This window comes from Papilio xuthus, unplaced genomic scaffold (assembly GCF_000836235.2).
Source record: "Papilio xuthus unplaced genomic scaffold, Pxut_1.1 DF825017.1, whole genome shotgun sequence".
Lineage (NCBI taxonomy): Eukaryota > Metazoa > Arthropoda > Insecta > Lepidoptera > Papilionidae > Papilio > Papilio xuthus.
In genome coordinates this window covers 3,948,331-3,966,647 of record NW_013533632.1, presented here as the reverse complement: position 1 = coordinate 3,966,647, position 18,317 = coordinate 3,948,331, and the positions used below count along the sequence as shown (strand labels likewise).

Genomic DNA, 18,317 nt, shown 5'->3' with positions numbered 1-18,317 from the left:
ATTTAAACATTATTCAAAGGGTGCAAAATCGTATACTTAAGAACATTTCGAATGCCCCTTGGTTCATTAAAAACTCAGAGCTACATGACGTACTAAAAGTGAACACCGTACAGCAGGAACTCAAGGTGATCGTTGAGCGTTACAAAGCAAGAATTGCAAATCACTATAATCCCCTTGTTGCAACCTTACCAAAATGTGGCCACAGAAGGAGACTTAAAAGGGCCACCATAATATGATAAATAACCCATTGACCTAAAAGAAGAAATTTTCTTGATGGAGAAAATATTCTAAAAAAATTACTCTTTCTTCACATCTGCTTAAAGTACTAAATACTGATCGCAGATAAAGCCTAAAAAAAAAAAAAAAAAAAAAAAAAAAAAAAAAAAATTATAAAAGCGAAAGCTTAGATGGCTGGATGTTTGTTAGAAGGTATCTCTGGAAAGGCTTAATAGATCTTGATGAAATTTTATACACGCGGACTGTGTCGCGGGGGACAGCTAGTACTAAAATTCGTACTTACTTTTCATTTCTAATAAAGATTCGAACTTTGTAATCATTTAAGCTAAAATTTCTCACTTTTTCTTATTTTTTGGCATCATAGTATTTGCTACCCGAAATTATGATATATAATTCTGATTATTGGTTCTTATAATCACAGTGGCTTAATTTTCACTGCTATTGTCTTTGAGGGAAATGATTAAAAAATAATACACTATAAATAATTTTAATAATTTATTCAAGAATACGATAGCCAATATTTTCTAATATAAAACTAAGACACTACGGTTTGAAGCAATCGCACATGCATGTACGAATTGATAACTTTACTAGATTTTATGAACTAATTTATAAAAACATATAAAACTTATAATAAATATACTTTGCTTGCTAATTTAAAGTGGCAGGAAACACACGACTAAATTCAACACTACCCACATTTAATTTTACACCAAATAATGCGAAACATTTTGACAATATTTGAATTAATATCCAGACTGACAAAAAAAGTAAGTTTGTATGTATGTGTACCCTAATTGTAGCCCCAATTGTTTCATTTGTGTTAATAAATCACTTGTTGGAAAATCAGTCGGACTTAGCCTTTTCAAGTTAATAAATAAAAAAATGACGTTACAGTATAACCAGATTTCTAGCGCTGTTGCGATAGTAACTCGTCTTTAGTTAATCGTAGCACATATAAAGTAAATGACAGTACATTTCAATCTGGCAAAGTTAAAATATTCGTGCAGCATAAAAAATATAAAAGTGAGTATGAGATATTACAAAGTGGAATACAATTTGGCACCAATTTGGGAGTAGCAGTGATGTGATTAATAGGAAAATAGCGCACATAGCAATCTAATGATTAACAACTACGTTGGGCGGTTGGGCCTGAATGGTAGGGGCTTGACCTTGCGGAGGTTGCCCCTGGTTTTGGACTTGCGAAGCCTGACCCTGGTTTTGAATCTGCGATGGATAATTTTGGCCTTGCACTTGGCTATTTTGAGTCTGCCCACCCTGGCCCTGGTGCGGTGGGGACTGGCCTTGGACAGGGGAGTCAGATCGAAGTCCTTGTTGCTGAGACGGGTGGTTCACATTTTGTGTTGATGGTGCCTGATTCAAGGTTCCTTGTTGATTTTGAGCTGGGTGTTGCTGCTGGCTTTGTGCCTGTCCTTGCTGAACCTGAGGTTGGTTCTGATGCCCTTGGAACTGACCTTGAGGCTGGCCCTGGAATTGACCTTGCGGGTAACCTTGGAATTGGGCTTGTCCTTGTGGTATCTGATTTGGATGATAGCCTGGGGGCGCTTGACCTGGTGCATATTGTGGGGGAAGTTGTCCTTGAGGATGTCCCTGATAATATTGTTGCTGGCCTTGGTATCCTTGTTGCTGAGCTTGTTGGAATTGTTGTTGTTGTTGGAATGCCTGTTGTTGCTGATAAGCTTGATGAATTTGATGTTGGGCGCCTGGTATCGGTCTACCGTGGGCGTCAACCTGGAAATCATATGAATTATAATTGACATTTTAAATTACAATCAAGTAATATTACTTCTCAACGAATACATCTATCTACTCACCAAACCACGTTGTTGAAGGTATCTCAGTTCTTCGAGTCTTCTCCTTTCAAATTCTTCGTACTCCGATTGCGTGTAAATTTGATTTTCATCAATCGTTTTCCAGCCTTTAACAATCAGAATAATAACAAAGATCTCATTATGTAAATTATGTAATTATATAATCGGTAATGTAATATTGGGAAATGAGTGAAGTGGTTTTCTATGGTAAACATAACTATATTTTGATAATTGAGTTTGAGTTTTAGTACGTTTTCATTTAGTACAAGGAATAAGTAAACTTAGTTAAGTCACCTTCATCCTGATTAAAGTCTGCCCTCTGAGTCTCAGTCATGAACTCATGGAAGTCGATTAGTCCGTCTCGATTGCGGTCGTTTTCTTTGAACACGTGTTCGCGCATGCGCTCCATTTCTTCAGCTCTCTCGTGCAGATCCTTGTTGGGACCGCCCGGTCCGTAAGCTTTGTCCAACTCCTTGATAAACAGTGCTTTCACTTCGTCAGCATCCCAAACGCCGTTCCCGTCGACGTCTGTATTCACATTGACAATCTTACCAATATTATGAATGCGAATGTTTCGATAGGTATATGGATGGATGGATGTTTGTTAGAAGGTATGCACAGAACAGCTCAACGGATCTCAATAAAATTTAGCATAGATTTAGAACATAGTCTGGATGAACACATAGACTCTTACGTTTTTACTTTTAACTCCACGCGTACGGTGCGTGGGCAAGTTACTATTTAGGTAGTTTAAAAGAAGAAAAAGCGAGGGAGGTGCGTCATTACCCCGCTAAATGTAGTTCTCTGCCCACCCCACAGAACACAAATATAAATGGTTTGAAATGTGTATATAAATAATACCATTTACATTAATCTTTTTTTTTGCATTACACACGCTTTAGACAATAATTTTCATACAATTTTCTGTAATCGACAAATATTACTTACATAGAATAATATATTTCATCGCATACTAAAGTTTTTAACAGTTTTATAGTAACACAGAACATGATAACATAGCAAGAACATCATGACTTAAAGCAGTACAATGCTTATTGAAATTCTAATAAAGGACATAACAAAATGAGGTTGAGTTTTATACAACTGTATATCATTTGGCTAATGATGATAGTGAATAAGCCAAATAAGTAATGAATGAGATAATGTGAAACTATTTTATAATTAAGACCATAGACATAATGACACAATACAACAACAACTAGTGTGATGATTTAAACGCTCAAGAAAAAGATGAGTAAGATGCAACGAGCGCTTAAGAATTTCCTTTAAACGACACGTGGAAATGGAATACTCTCTATAAAAGAAAGATCGCGACTAGCTATATAATCCTTTGCGCGTTGATACCTACTCGTCATCGGAAGCCGCGTAAAATAATTTCATACCAGAACAATATAGTCCATGCATTAGCGTAATATAAAACATGTGGATAAGCAACAAGTGACGGGTGAATTTTTTTTAATGATATATAACAAAAAATATTTATTAAATGCAATGAAACAATTGGTAGGATAACAACAAATGACGTACTTTCTGTCAACTGTTTATATATATATGTATGGTCATTTTGACCATACATATACAATCAAATTTCTATATACATTTGATATGTCTGTATAAGACTAATAGAGTGGAATCAAACCTGTATTCAACAACGTGCAAAATGTTTACATAGAACGGTTCACAAAAGCAACAGCTTATTTACTTTTCTAACAAATTGTAAAACAAAAAAAAATAGGAAAAAAACGACGATCTACATATATGAAGCTATTGTCTATGGACCTTACCATGCATCATGAAAAACGCTTTTGGGTTGAAATCTTTTTTATCCATATGGTCGGCGTTATTCCATAGTTCTAACAATTGTTCTCTGGTCACAGGATGATGTAACTGTCACAGATAATAAATATAAAGTGTTAATAATTGTATTGATAATCACTCACCGTGCATCATGAAGAACGCTTTGGGATCAAATGCTTGGTCCATATGGTCCTGCTTTTCCCACACTTCCTCCAACTGTTGTTTGGAGCCGGGGTGATGGAGCTGCGTTTATACAATATCTAAATTTTCTATCTACATTTACATCACATAACATAAACAATAGGTGAGATGCGAGGTACATAATAAGCGAATATAGCGAGATAGGTAACAACAAAGGCATGTCTATAACATCGATGAGTCTTCATTGTCGCAGCACATGTTTTACAACATTATTACCAATCCACTTAGCTTTTAAAAAGAATAGACAGAACAAAACAGTTCATACTCATGAAAAAAAATCTCTTATTATATTATTGATTGGCTTGTTAATATAAATTTATTTTTAATATTTATTCTTCCATACTATCAATAAACACCTACCAGATGTTACACTGAAGCAAAACTACCATCAACAAAATCATTCAAATTCCTTTACCAATATCTGTTTATAAAAAAATCAATTAACCCTTATCTTTCCGCTCATGACAAACATGCGTCATAATTTTCTCCTCGACTTAATAAGTTCAATTGATAAAGGTAATTGCACATTGAAATTGAACAAAATGATTTCAAAATAACTTCAAGAATTTCCATTGTATCACAGAAACCACATTTTTTTTAAAACATTTTGTGAATAGGAAAACACAAAGACTTTAAACTATAGTGGTGCGGGACAAACAGACTATAAATCTTTTATTTACTTTTAGATTACTCACTGGTTGGTGATGTTTCCTTGCATCTTCCTCTTGCTTAATTTTCTCCATATATTCCTTCTTATTAGTCTCATCCATTGCTTCTAGCTTTTGATGTTTCTCAAACTCTTTTTCCATCTCATATTTCTGCAAAATTTAAAACAAATCATAACTAATAGTTACTAGTCAAGTGTACCCTTAGTGACAGAAACCTTCACTAAAGGATTGCTAATATAACCATTTTACCACACTGCATTTGGCTCGGTCTCGACTCATAGCAGTTGCGACACTCACCAATTAATCTATAAACAAATCAAGGAACAATAGAATCGTCATTTTAATTAAATCAACATCCAATACTATATAGCATATAAAATCAGTACTTTTCATATTCGGAGTAGAAATGTTTGTTGGAAAAACTTTGCAACACTGTTTCTTGAAGTTTAGTTGCTTTTGAAAGGACCTAAATATGTGTCGAAGCATATAGCTGTATGTGTTGTTTAAGATTATTTAGTTTTAAACATTTTTCCAATTGTTTATTGCTACAGTATCTTATCTATGCAGTGGTTGACAGTGATTAAATAAATCTATTACAATACAAATATAATCAATTTTATCAATATAATCCTTTAGTCATAGTCAAATGGACATTCTTTATGTATATACATATATATAATTATATACCACTTGAAGTGGAAACTTTGTTTCTTTATAAGTAAATATATTAAACAAATGAATGTGAACACACTGAGATAATATGGAGAAGTGTGTAATATTTGTATAAATAAATTACTTGATTATGAAATAAAAATGCGACCACTAGTATGAAAAAATGAACTGACCTTGAACTTTTCCTTTCTCTGCTTGTCGGCCTCTTCTAAATCAGATGTCGTTTTCTTGATCAATTTCTTAAGGTCTTCAATTTCAAATGTATGTGGATTAGCATGATCTAAATGTTCATTTGATGGTATTTTTCCAGTATTTATTTCAAGTTCATTAGTTAACTCAAATTGCTGAAAAATATTTCATAATCATTGCAACATATGTGTAGCTAGCTGTCACCCGCGACTACGTTCGCGTGGAATAAAAAAAAAGCTTAAGATGAAGCTTATGTGTTCTGGAGCTACTTTCATACAAACATCCATCCATCCATCTAACCATTCACATTTATATTATAATATTAGTAAGAAGTAAGATTAAAGTGACTTTTACATTCAAATTACTTGTTTTATACACCATAAATAAAAGAGAAAATTTATCATAGATAAAAAAAATCGTCACTTTTAACATAAGAATTATATTTGTAACTCCTTTAATATGATTATTAATAAAAGGACACCATGAAGAGTTATTGAAATAACCTAGTTTAATACTTCAAGGTCCCATCCTAATGACTAGCCTAAAGCTGATCACAACATTAAAAACATATGCCATCATATTATACTTACTTTTGTAGCTAGGTGACGAAGTCTATCCAGTTCACGTCGTTTAATTTCATCCAATTTAGTTCTTACATTGTGATTTACAAAGTCCAATTGTTCAGCTATTTTTCCAGACTAAAGATTATAAAATATATATAAATACTAGAATAAACAGCAAGCAAGAACATATTGTATTCATTAAGGCAAATATTAATTTAAGAAATAACAAGGTCACTTACTCTTACATCTTCTTCATCTGCTTTTTCCAACCGCTCCCTGAAATCTGGATCACTTTCCAGAGCTTGAACTACTTCTTTTAAATATCTGTGGTATTCCATATACTCTTCCTAGGAAAAAGAAACAAATACAAATACTACATTAATATGTTCTCTACAAAATTAACTCACCAAGCCTGTTGGCTGTACCAAACATTTTCAGATTTTTTGTATTATTATACTATAGTATAAAAACATATATATTTGAAACAATCCAGGTATATAATACTAGTACCTATCTTAAGTAGTTATTAATATGAAAAGCCCAACAAGGTCACAACTGCAATTCAAATTCGCATTTATTACAAACATGGGCTTTTGCAGATGAAACATCTATTTAAGAGATTGTGTTTTCCCTCTTAATTACACTGCAATAACACAGGTAACTATATGTTTTTGCACACATGTTTTTGGCAGTGGAAGTCCACTGTAATATGACCACAGTTGTTAAAGAGAACTTGTTTAAAAAAACACAAAAAGGACATTGCTTGATAACCTTCATATTTAATACTGGTTTATAAACGAACAAAAATAATAAAAAAAATTGTAAAGAAGTACGAAGAAAAGTTCAGCGTACATGAAGAACTGTGATATTTAAGAAATATACCAGTATAAATTGACTTGTATTTCACTCTCAATATAAGTGTGCGACTAAGCAGCTCTAAAGAAAACAAGTACATGTATACCTATTACACTTTTAAAGTGAGCACTTTATTAAGTAAATACATGCACAAGGAAAATGACCAAATAAGACAGATGAATTGTACTCTCTCTCCACTACTCGCTAGAACTAAATTTGTATTGTGCGCAGCAATTTGCAGAAACTGTAAAGCTACCAAGATATCTGAAAAACTTATATTTAGGTAGCAGTCAAAAACTTATATAATATCTAGCTTAGTAGTTCAGAGAAAGTAGACAAATGGATGATGATCCATAGCATCAAATCATTTATTGCACATGTGTGTAAAACCGGCAATAACGCAGCAAAACAATTACAGGGAAATGGTTGTAGCATGTTAAGCGGGTCATTCATACATCATGGTAATAATAGAGAGTAAAAAGTTCCTAAGGGGTGATGCAACATGTATATATTAATCTGCTACTGTCCATCTTCTGTGTGCAGAGTTTAAATAGCCGTCATCCAGTTCATTTGGAAACTTTGATGGATTAATTTTAAGAAGTCCCCTATTGGAAGTATTACATATAATATATACATGATATGCAATGTGCATAATAAGTATGGATGGGGTAACAACACTTACCAGATCATCCTTTATTTCACTGTCCTGCTCCTTAGATTTATCCTGGGAAACCGGAGGTGCATATGACCAGTGAAATATCACAAGTAGACAAATGATACTTTCTTTGATCTTCATTGTAGTCTGACAAAAATCGAGAAGTACAATATAAGGATAGACTAATCCAATGTACAATTGTTTATAGAATTAACGACAATCTTTCTACAAATAGTAGTATGCTAATTGAAACGCATAACACTTATAATCAAATAAAAATTTAATGATGGTATAGAATTTGGAAAAACACGACCTATCTACTATAAACTATCTGAAGAGTGTAAAATATATATTCGAGACCAAATTACAACTATACTAATTATACATACTAATTACTTAAAAATGTAACTTTTTAATTATTTTATTTTATGTGCTACAAACTTCATACCATTAATCTATATAAATTATTTACATGTTTATCTGTACTCACTGTTTTTATAATCACTTATCATTTATTTCAATATACGATTTCTATAGTGAGACGCTAATTTTATATAATGTATCGTCAATCGTCATATGAACTCGTTTGATATTTTTGATGCACCTTTTTTAATTTCTTGGTATTTTGGTATTGACGTGTCCAAATCACATCATAGGATTAAGAACTGATCAACCAATCACAGCTAGGAGAGGCGAGAGACCGTCCAAGATCGTTTGTGGTCTATGCAAAGAGCATTTACCTATGCTATTTAAACAAGACTTAGCTTTCACATTATGTAAGCGCTATGTTTCAAAACGAAAAAAATGATTATAATTCAATCACATTTGTACGTCGTCTTCTTAGGATAATAAATAAATAATCAATTATTGTCTATTTTTTTTAATAAAAAAAAAGAATCGAGTAGTTCTTAACTACTGGCAACATCTTCTTATCTTATCGATTACTGTTTGTGCACTTTGCAGTCGAACGAGAATATTGATTTTAAGTGAAAAGTGAATATGGAATGGAATATTTAACAAAGAGTTTTATATTTAGTTGGTGTTTAAAAAAGCTTCAGTTATATTTGTGGTACTATATATAAGTAATTTTTTTAAATAAAACATAAGTAAATTATTCACAATGAGTAAAGAAAAAAGAGACCCCGAGTATCCCTCAGAACTAGAGTCCCAATTTGTGTTAAGGCTTCCCGAAGAACCAGCCAAGTTACTTCGTGATGTGCTTAAAACAGGAGAGAACCTTAAAAATCGTTTGACAATACAAATCGATAACGATATGAGACATGGCGAAGTCCGGTTCGACCACTGGTTAATGCATGCTAAAATTATGGATTTGCCGACCATTGTAGAATCCCTGAAAACTATTGATAACAAAAGTTTCTATAAGACCGCAGATATATGCCAAATGATGATTTGTAAAGATGAACCAGATACACCCACAGTGGAAGAAGAGTCACCATCAAAAAATAAAAAGAAAGATCCATATAAAGTTGACAAAAAGTTCTTGTGGCCGCACGGTATAACACCCCCTACAAAAAATGTTAGAAAGAGGCGATTTAGAAAAACATTGAAGAAAAAGTATGTGGAAGCACCAGAAATAGAAAAAGAAATAAAAAGACTTCTACGAGCAGACAATGAAGCCGTAAGTGTGAATTGGGAAGTCATCAAGGATGAAGACGAACATCCGAAGCCTGAAGCTAGCACATCTGCTCATACTAAGCCAGAACGCAAAACAAAGTCTGAAAGACATAAGAAAGAGACAGTTACTTCAGAGACTGTAAATCAAAGATCTTCAAATGTTGACGACATTTTTGGTGGAGCCGTCAGTGATAGTGATGATGAAAATGCTAATGTTGATATGGATGATCGCTTATCACCATATGATAGCCGACTGAGCGACAATAACTCAATGTATGGAATTGGAGATACACACTCAAGAAGAGAATATGAAATTGAGTTTGAGTCACAAATGTTTGCAGGGCCAAGTTCAAAGAAATCTGCTGGTCGTAACAGTACTATAACATCTGCATCCCAAATATCAAAAAGTGGTACTCTTTCTTCTGAAGAAGAGCTTGAATACAATTCACGTGACATGTCTAAAGACAATATGCAATTTAGAATTGATCAATTAGCAGCTGAATTGGAAGAGTTGAAACAACGTCGACAAAGAACTCAACATGAAATTGCTGGCATGGAAAATTTGACTTTGCGACAAAGATTCCAAGACATTTTACACACTCTGAATCAAGACATCATGTATAAAGAAATGGAGCGTCAAGGCTTGATCACCCTTCAAACTTCAGATGATATTTAAATTATAATACATATAATACATTTATTCTATTACATATTAGCACTCTATTGATATAAATCATGTTATTTATAATGTATTAAAATAATTATTGTCAAATTAATATTTACATCCACTACATTTATTTTATATGTATTAAAAATTAGTGTCAAATTGATCTTTACAATACACTTCCAATGAGTTTATGAGGATTATACATAGAACATATCAAGTACAATCCATGCACAAATTTTGAAGATTAATCTTCTGTATGGATAAGAATGTAATTAGTTTCTCTAAGATCACATAGGAATTTTTTGTCTTAATCTATTATAACACTTTTGCTTACTTTTTTTTATACTTATTTGCATAAGTATTTTGTAATTAGAATAAGTGAATCTCTTAGTCAAATATAAATGTATTTTATAATCCGATTCAGGTATATAATAGTAGCAGTAGATGCATAGTGTAGAAAATCTAAATATTACAATGTTAATGATGGATATGTAGTTTTTATTATTATTTTTTATCATTTTGTTATTTTTATTATGCATTAAATGTTAGAATATATGCTTAGTTTTATTTTAACCAACTACAACACCTACTCTAATATATTAATATCTTTTCTTCAGTGTTAGTGTAACACACTGATTTTCATAAACATCAAAATAGATAAATTGCAGCTTATTCTTTAAGGTCGTGGGATGTTGCAGATATAGACTTTTACTATTCATTTGGTAATTGTAAACCATTAAATGATGTTAGAATTTAGTGCCAACACAGCAGACATCCTAAACAATGATCATACCATCAGTTATTTTCCATTTTCGTGAAAAGTGAAAGTTAGTTGTGTGTGTAGAATGTGCGGCTGCATTGATTTTTTTTACCCAAAAGACTGCAAAAGACCCTTAATCGGGTAAAATTATGCAGTGTTGTCATATTAAAACAAAATCGCGCTACATCTCGTTTCCTAGTTTATTTTTATGTTAAAACGGCATAAAATAACGGTAGGTTGGAAAATAATATTTTGCTGTGAGGCCAATGTGCGATTTAAAATACTGTTGAAAGATCTAAAATGAATATTTTTCTCGCTTACAGAGGTTTAAATATGGAGAACTGATCGCCAACCTTCGTTAGTCGGAGAGGCACCTTAAGAATAAGAAGAAGACAGAGGTTTTTCGATTAAGGAGGTTGACCGTTAGGATTGGATAATGACTTTTGCTTATAGAGGTTTCTTGTTTATCCAGGTTCGAATATATTGTAATTTATGCATTTAAAGGGTTTTTCTTAACCTGATAAGTTTATAAGTTAAAAATGCAGTATATATAACTAAATTCTACTTCAACTTAATAAGACAATGTTTTAATGAAATACTATGAGGAGTTGTTGATGTTATGGGAGAATAGATGAATTTGGCATAAAGAATAAAGATTGACTATCGGGATTTCAAATTTTTTAAATGGCAATACTGATTTGGAATATACGATTGAATTATGGCGCCCCATCTTCAATAATAATTTACCCAAATACCCAATTAAAAGATTTAACTGCGACCTTCTAGAATCTCAATACAACTGTCAATTAAACGTATTAGAAGTGGTGTAAAAACTAGTAATCGGAGTTAATACAGCACTTTACGTTAGAATCGCAAAAACTCTGTATAAAATTGACTTGGAAGGGCGTTGTATCTGCATCGAAAATGGACTTCAAAATGCATGAATACACACACGCTGTGGTTGGTAAAGTGACTCCGGCTTTGAGGATAACAGACAGAGCTGATCTTAACGATGCGCGACGGCAACATGACTGCTTCTTACGACTTCTTAGAGAACTCAATTTGGAAGTGGTGGAAATTGATTTTGGTTATCCATTCCCAGAAAATGCTCTGTTAGAACATATTTCTATCGTTTGCCATGGTATTGCCCTTCTTATGAAACCAACATCTAACATGGAAGATGATATGGTATGTTTTTTTGGTGTGATTTTGCTTAACAACATAGTCTTCAGTCTTTGAAATGGAGTTCTTGTTTATTAATTTAAGTTTGTAACATATGTGTTAGACCCTACTTAAGGGGCTCAAGCCTTTGCTATCTTAGTGATCAAGTCTAAATCAACCTAATGATTTAGGGAAAGGATTTTCAACATTGTTGTTGATGGTTCAAATTCTACTATTCCTCTATTGTCATAAACCATTTCTTCAAGTTTAATTGGAATGGTATAAGAAATATCAGTAAATTAACAAATTTGTACCAAATACAAATAAATAATGTGTGCAAATCAAGTCACAATGTTTTCTTTAAATGTAAAAATGTAAGATAAATGAGTGTAAAATTTAAAAACCTCATCGGTACATGTTAATAATTGAACCAAGACTTGTAGCTGTGATACCAATAGTTAATTTATTATTTGAACCAGAAACATGAATATTGGTATCTGTAATATTAGAAAAGACAAAGCAGAGAATGATGGTGATTTAACTGAAATAATTTTTCTTGCACCTCGGATAGTTTCAAGCTAGGGATTTCAAAGGTTTAGTATAGTGTCTGTATTTAAAGATGGGCTGACTAAGCATTCAGTCATTATGACAAAATGTTATCTTGTTTTACAGCTTAAAATACTCAAAGAAGTCATGCAAAAAGATCTTGGTCAAACAGTGATTGAATTGTCGGATCCTTACGCCAAAGTCAATGGTTCTGATGTATTATTCACAGGTAAATGTTTATATAAATTATAGCGGTCAGCCCGCAACTCTGTCTGCATTGAGTTAGAAAAAAATAAAAGTAGCCTACATGTTCTTTCAGACCATATTCTATATGTATGCCAAAAGTCATCGAGATCCGTTCAGCCATTTTAGAGATACCTTCAAACAAACATCTATCAATTCATCTAAAGTTTTGCATTTATAATATTAGTAAGATTTATAAATCCAGATTTTTTTTTATATTTGGGAATACAGTTATTGCAATTGTTTTCAATTTAATTATGAATGTTCTAACTAGTGATGTCTTAGAAGGAGTCATCTTATTGTCACAAATCATTTTAAATTTGAATCTTAGATACACATAATAATGATATGCTGTGATGGCAGTATCATATAAAAAAGACCAAAGCCTTAGCCAACAAGCTTGCACCATTCTAGTACTTTAAAGAGTAGAGTGAATAGGCATTTATTAGACTAATGCATACCATCTACCGATGACACCATCACTTAACATCATGTGAGATTATGGTCAAGTGCAAGCTTATTCATCATTAAAACAATGTATAATAGATAAAAGTCTAGATAAAATTAGAGAAAAGTAGAAAAAAAATATTTTAGATAAAAGTCATAGTTTTTCGTAAATAAAGTTGAATCATGTTTTCTCATAGGTCGCGAATTTTTTGTGGGCATTTCGGATACAAGCAATGAAGCAGGAGCGAGCGCTGTTGCAGAAGCATTTCCGGAATTTCCTTGCACTCCTATTAAGGTTTGTTATATTTATTTATACAGGTGGTTTATTTTTTCTCATTAAAGTATTAGTTTGGGAAACAGGGATTAAGATAAGGTTACAAGTTCACGTAACAAGTATTAGTAATGCCACAACTAACCTGAGAGATATATACTTTTTGGTACTCTGTGGTACTTTGTTGTGCTCTTTGGTTTGTTTACACAACCTAACTACTGACACAGATTGCATTTTACATTGTTTTCTGTGGCATTTCAGTATTTTATTAATCCAGCCAGCTGTTTACAACACATGGTATTATAATGACAAGAAAATTAACAACTTTGACATTCATAAATATTCCTTGAGAACTTATAAAAACCTGGGTAATAACTAGTAAAGAACACATTTACTATTTACAGATGTCAAAAGGTGCACGACATTTGAAGAGTTATATTACTATGGCGGGACCCGAGATACTTTGCGTAGGTGCTAGCAAAGAGGCACAAGAATTATTGAAAAGAATGGAAAGGGAAGCAACTTTTTCTTACCAAACTCTAACGGTCCCAGAGGATGAGGCTGCAAATTGTCTCTACATCAACGGGACGCTTATTCACAGAGCCATTGAAGAAATACCTGATTCTTTCAAGGTAAGAATTAAAAGATATGAAACTCTTTAAACTACATACAAACTATAATTGCACTTACTTAACCAAATTGATGTTGTAGTGTTTACTTTCTAAAGTCTGAAAGTGGTCCAATATGGAGGTTTATATAAAAGATTTTGTGGGATCCCGAGAACTTGAAGTTCCTACATTCTCTTTATTTCAGCCATCTACAAATCCTAACATGTAAATACATTGTCCATGTAAGAGACAAACTAAGATAAATCATCATCATCATCATCATGAGCTCACTATACGTCCCCACCGAGGGGCTCGGAGTCTACCCTAAGTTCAGGGTGATTAGGCCATAGTCAACCACGATGGCAGAGTGCGGGTTGGTTGACTTCACACATATCTTTGAATTTCTTCTCAGATATGTGCAGGTTGCATCACAATGTTTTCCTTCATCGTAAGAACGTCGGATAAATGTACATATGTAAATCGGAAATTTAAAAACTCATTGGTACATGGCGGGATTCGAACCCAGGACCTGCAGATTGCTAGTCAAGTGCTAAGATAAATAGTGATACTAAATTCAGTAACAATACTTATTTGGTGATTAATAACACATTTATATTAATTTCAGACCTTCTGTGAGAAGATTGATTTTGCCAGACGATCCATCTGTTTCTCGGAACTGGCTAAGATATCAACTGGTCTCAGCGCATGTGTTCTTCTTGTTAGGAAGACATAAATCTTTGGTATGTGATTTCATCACAGAATTTTGTTATTCAGATACTGTGTGTGCCTGAGGATTTTCTGAACATTATTGCCGTGGCTAAATTATTGTTGTAATAAAATGTTTATATAACGCTTTATGGGCGCTTTTTGCCTGATTATATAAAAGTGGCAGCATCAGTTATATTAAAGTAACAAATGATTAAATTAATAAATATAATATTTGGCATTCTATTATTAATATTTAATGTTAAAATTTCATGCAAATGTTATTAATTTCAATTTATATGCATTTAAAATATTATTCAACTTTTGCTATATCTTTATGATGTTGCAAAATTTGGTTTATATCAAAACAATAATCTTGAGAAATTTCTAGACATCAAATTTGCCTTTAACCCTTAATTTCGCAAAGTATGAAACGCAGTAAAAAGCTTTTTTTGTTGTTGTAATTGTAATTGATACACATAAAACTATTATAAAAAAATAATTAAAAAATTTGAAAAGCTTAGTTTTCCTGAAAGCTTATGTATGCCACAACATATATTGTCAAATTAAGGGTTAAAATTTCATGTTGACAGTGAACTTTATATTTATACTTCCCGATTTAACTTCCATTTACCCAGAAATAGTCTGAATAAATAACAAGTAGCAACTTTAAATATCACCCTTAAATTAGTGTAGGCTCCGAGCCCCTCGGTGGGGATGTATAGTGAGCTGATGATGATGATGAACTTCAAATAGAGCTCTCATTAAATATAATTAGATAATCAGTAATTGACAATAAAATAATAATGACTTGATTTTCCATATACATTTTAGAAGCAAAAAATATATTTAACAATAGACCTATAGTATTTCCTATTATAAATTAGTTATGACAATCTTGGAAAATATATTTAGTATTAGTAACTTTCATATCTTTGCAGTATTTTAATGTAATCGTCAGAAAATAACTATATTTACCTCATACTTAGTTAGTACACAAATTATCCATTCCCTAAGTTATAAGACTGACTTCCATAGAATAAAAATTAGTCCTTCTCAACATAGTCTATGGATTTTACTATACATTTCAAATATTTATTACATTCCATGTGTGTTAGCTACGTACATTCCTCTTAAATATTTCAGTATTATAAGCATTTCTTTAAGTTTTAATTTATTTATTTTTATATTTATAAGAATTTGTGTATTTTCATTTCAATTAAACCCTCATTCGAACTAGCGTTTTTTTCACGCGCGTTAAAAAAGCTTGCAAATAGACCAATAATTTCAATATATCTGTTTATACTACAGCGCTTTTGTAACAGTACTTTTTATCGCGCATTGTTGTATTTTGATTCCTATTAAACGGAATAAAAGTAATTTTAAAGCATTTGTCGCTACAGAGTCGCTTTTCGAGTTTTAACGCTGGGTTAAAAAAAGCGCTCGTACGAATGAGGACTTATTGTGAAAGGTGAAATACTAATAAAAGTGAATCTCAAAAATATTAGCTTTTTTTGCAAATGTTTTCGTAATAAGAAGCCACTGACAAAGTTTATCTCTAATGCTTTGAGCATTAAATAATTTAATTCAGTACTTTTGCTGTGTGTGAGCTATTGAATTTTTATTCACTACTTGAATATTTTAAATTATATAACCCTGTTAGTAAATAGACTATAAGTATTGATTGTATGTAAAATTATTAACATATTTTATTGTAATTTCACGTATAGTTTAAAACGTATTAATATTTTGATGTTTGTCATTTTAAAAAATCTTTGATAGTTTCTCTCGATTGAAAGTTGTTAATCTTTGGTAATTATAAAAAAAAACTTCTGTTTTGAAATATATATTGAATTTTTTTTAATTCGATATAGATGTTAGATGGAGATTATTTATTAGACATTTTTTCACTTTATGTTCATGTAATGGATGTACTGATTTAGCGTAAAATTATTTATTTATTGTTGTTTGTATATATGTTATAGCTGTTTATATTAGCTTTGAATTAAATTGTAGGCAAAAGTAGTACATTTATGTTTTAACGACCGAAATTACAATTCAAAAATTAGTAATTTTTACGAAACAGATTTCAACAACTCAATCTCCTTATAGACAGATCATGTTTATCGATTGATATTGCCATCTTTGAATCGATTGAATTTGAATAAAAAGTTAATTAAGAAAAGCGCAGTTGGCCAAAATGATTAAATATCCCTCCTCCGTCGATTATAGGTAACGCATATGCAATTGCGTATGTCTATTGGCAACGGTCACTGGGCCGTTCGCTCGTTTGCACTATATAATATTAAAAAAGTTGATTTCGGTCGTAAATATACAAAGCAAATTTAAATTACTTCATATTTATTAATCTATTTGTATTCAGTAACAGTATATTTGTTGCTATGTTTGCTTATAACATATATTTTTGTCGTACATTGCCGCACAAATTATGTTTAATTGAAAAACAGTGAGTTTTAAATCAAGCATAAAATATAATTCATAATATAAATTATTATTTATATTATTTTGTTAGTATTCTTTTAGATAGTTTGAATAAGTTTACGCATCATATTTTTAAATTGTAATATTGTTTTTTTTTTAAATTCAAATGACATTCTTCGTCTTTCGTGGTAGCAATAAATAACATATTAGTTGAAATATTATTGTCTAGAATATTATTAATGTTTTACTCTGCTTTATCTTTGGAAAATGACATTTGTATTAGATTGTGTGATGTGTATTTATCAGTTTGAACCAGAATGAACAGGATCTGTGGATTTCATAAAATTTAATTATTATGCTATTATATTCAGACATAGATTAGTGAAAATAATAAATTGTAAACAAGTAAATTGAAAGTTGCTAGATATTTTTGCTCTCTATTCTTAATATATATCATTCGCTCTGTTTAGTAATTTCATTTTAGCTTTCGAATAAATATTTTCAGAATATCAAATTATTCATTGTATTAATGTGTATTTTGTTCATGCTTAGCCAACACATATTTATCTGTATTCTTTCTATTTGAACTAATAAATAAAATTAAATAGAGTATTATGTAGTTTCATTGTTAACTTGCAAAAAGTATGGAATGACTGTGTGAAAGAGGATATGCGTAAAAAGGGGGTAGACTCTGATATGACGGTTGATAGAGATGTATGGAGGAGTAGTACATGCTGTGCCGACCCTCGATAGGGATAAGGGCAGGTTTATGATTGGTTACTTGTCCCGTCAACGTTGTCCAGCAAAAACATAAAGATAAAAAAAAATCTTTTTTAAGAAAAATCGGTAATGCAAATAAATAATGTGTACTAACAATTATATTTTTGATTGAATCTTAACGGTGGCAATAACAAATATCTAGGAAAAGAAACACAAAAAATTGGAACATCAAGAGCGGAGCTACGCGGTGTAACACATAAAAAAATACAGACGAATTGATAACCTTTTTGTAACCTTGTGCCAAATTGAAATATTGTATCCAGTTAAAAGCAATTAAAAATACAGAGTTAGTAATCCTAATCCTTTCAAATGCAGCTTTTTAATACCCAAAAATTATATTAAGCCTTTTTCAAACATTTATA

General features: G+C 31.6%; 3 protein-coding genes across 4 annotated transcripts; 2 read left to right on the top strand and 1 right to left on the bottom strand.

Annotated features, from left to right (window-relative positions):
- Nucleotides 1–1,179: 1,179 nt before the first annotated feature.
- Nucleotides 1,180–8,357, bottom strand: NUCB1 (Nucleobindin 1). Of its 2 annotated transcripts, none has more exons than XM_013323791.1 (10): nt 8,181–8,357; nt 7,718–7,837; nt 6,420–6,527; nt 6,208–6,315; nt 5,602–5,772; nt 4,784–4,906; nt 3,875–3,977; nt 2,364–2,597; nt 2,073–2,176; nt 1,180–1,989 (listed from the first exon to the last, which is right to left on the bottom strand). In XM_013323791.1, exons 2-10 carry the CDS (start codon nt 7,829–7,831, stop codon nt 1,357–1,359), a joined length of 1,698 nt encoding a protein of 565 aa, XP_013179245.1. In that variant the 5' UTR covers nt 7,832–7,837; nt 8,181–8,357; the 3' UTR covers nt 1,180–1,356. The 2 variants fall into 2 exon arrangements, with proteins under 2 accessions (XP_013179245.1, XP_013179246.1); XM_013323792.1 differs by lacking the exon at nt 3,875–3,977 and adding an exon at nt 4,031–4,130 and having other exon boundaries at nt 8,181–8,355.
- Nucleotides 8,358–8,642: 285 nt separating this feature from the next.
- On the top strand, nt 8,643–10,498 carry LOC106126258 (transcription initiation factor TFIID subunit 7). The gene has a single exon (XM_013323793.1). The coding sequence runs from the start codon at nt 8,811–8,813 to the stop codon at nt 9,999–10,001; it is 1,191 nt and encodes a 396-aa protein (XP_013179247.1). The 5' UTR covers nt 8,643–8,810; the 3' UTR covers nt 10,002–10,498.
- Nucleotides 10,499–11,451: 953 nt separating this feature from the next.
- On the top strand, nt 11,452–16,966 carry LOC106126259 (N(G),N(G)-dimethylarginine dimethylaminohydrolase 1). The gene is made up of 5 exons (XM_013323794.1): nt 11,452–11,940; nt 12,586–12,688; nt 13,347–13,444; nt 13,825–14,052; nt 14,654–16,966. The coding sequence occupies exons 1-5, from the start codon at nt 11,677–11,679 to the stop codon at nt 14,759–14,761; spliced, it is 801 nt and encodes a 266-aa protein (XP_013179248.1). The 5' UTR covers nt 11,452–11,676; the 3' UTR covers nt 14,762–16,966.
- Nucleotides 16,967–18,317: the final 1,351 nt, after the last annotated feature.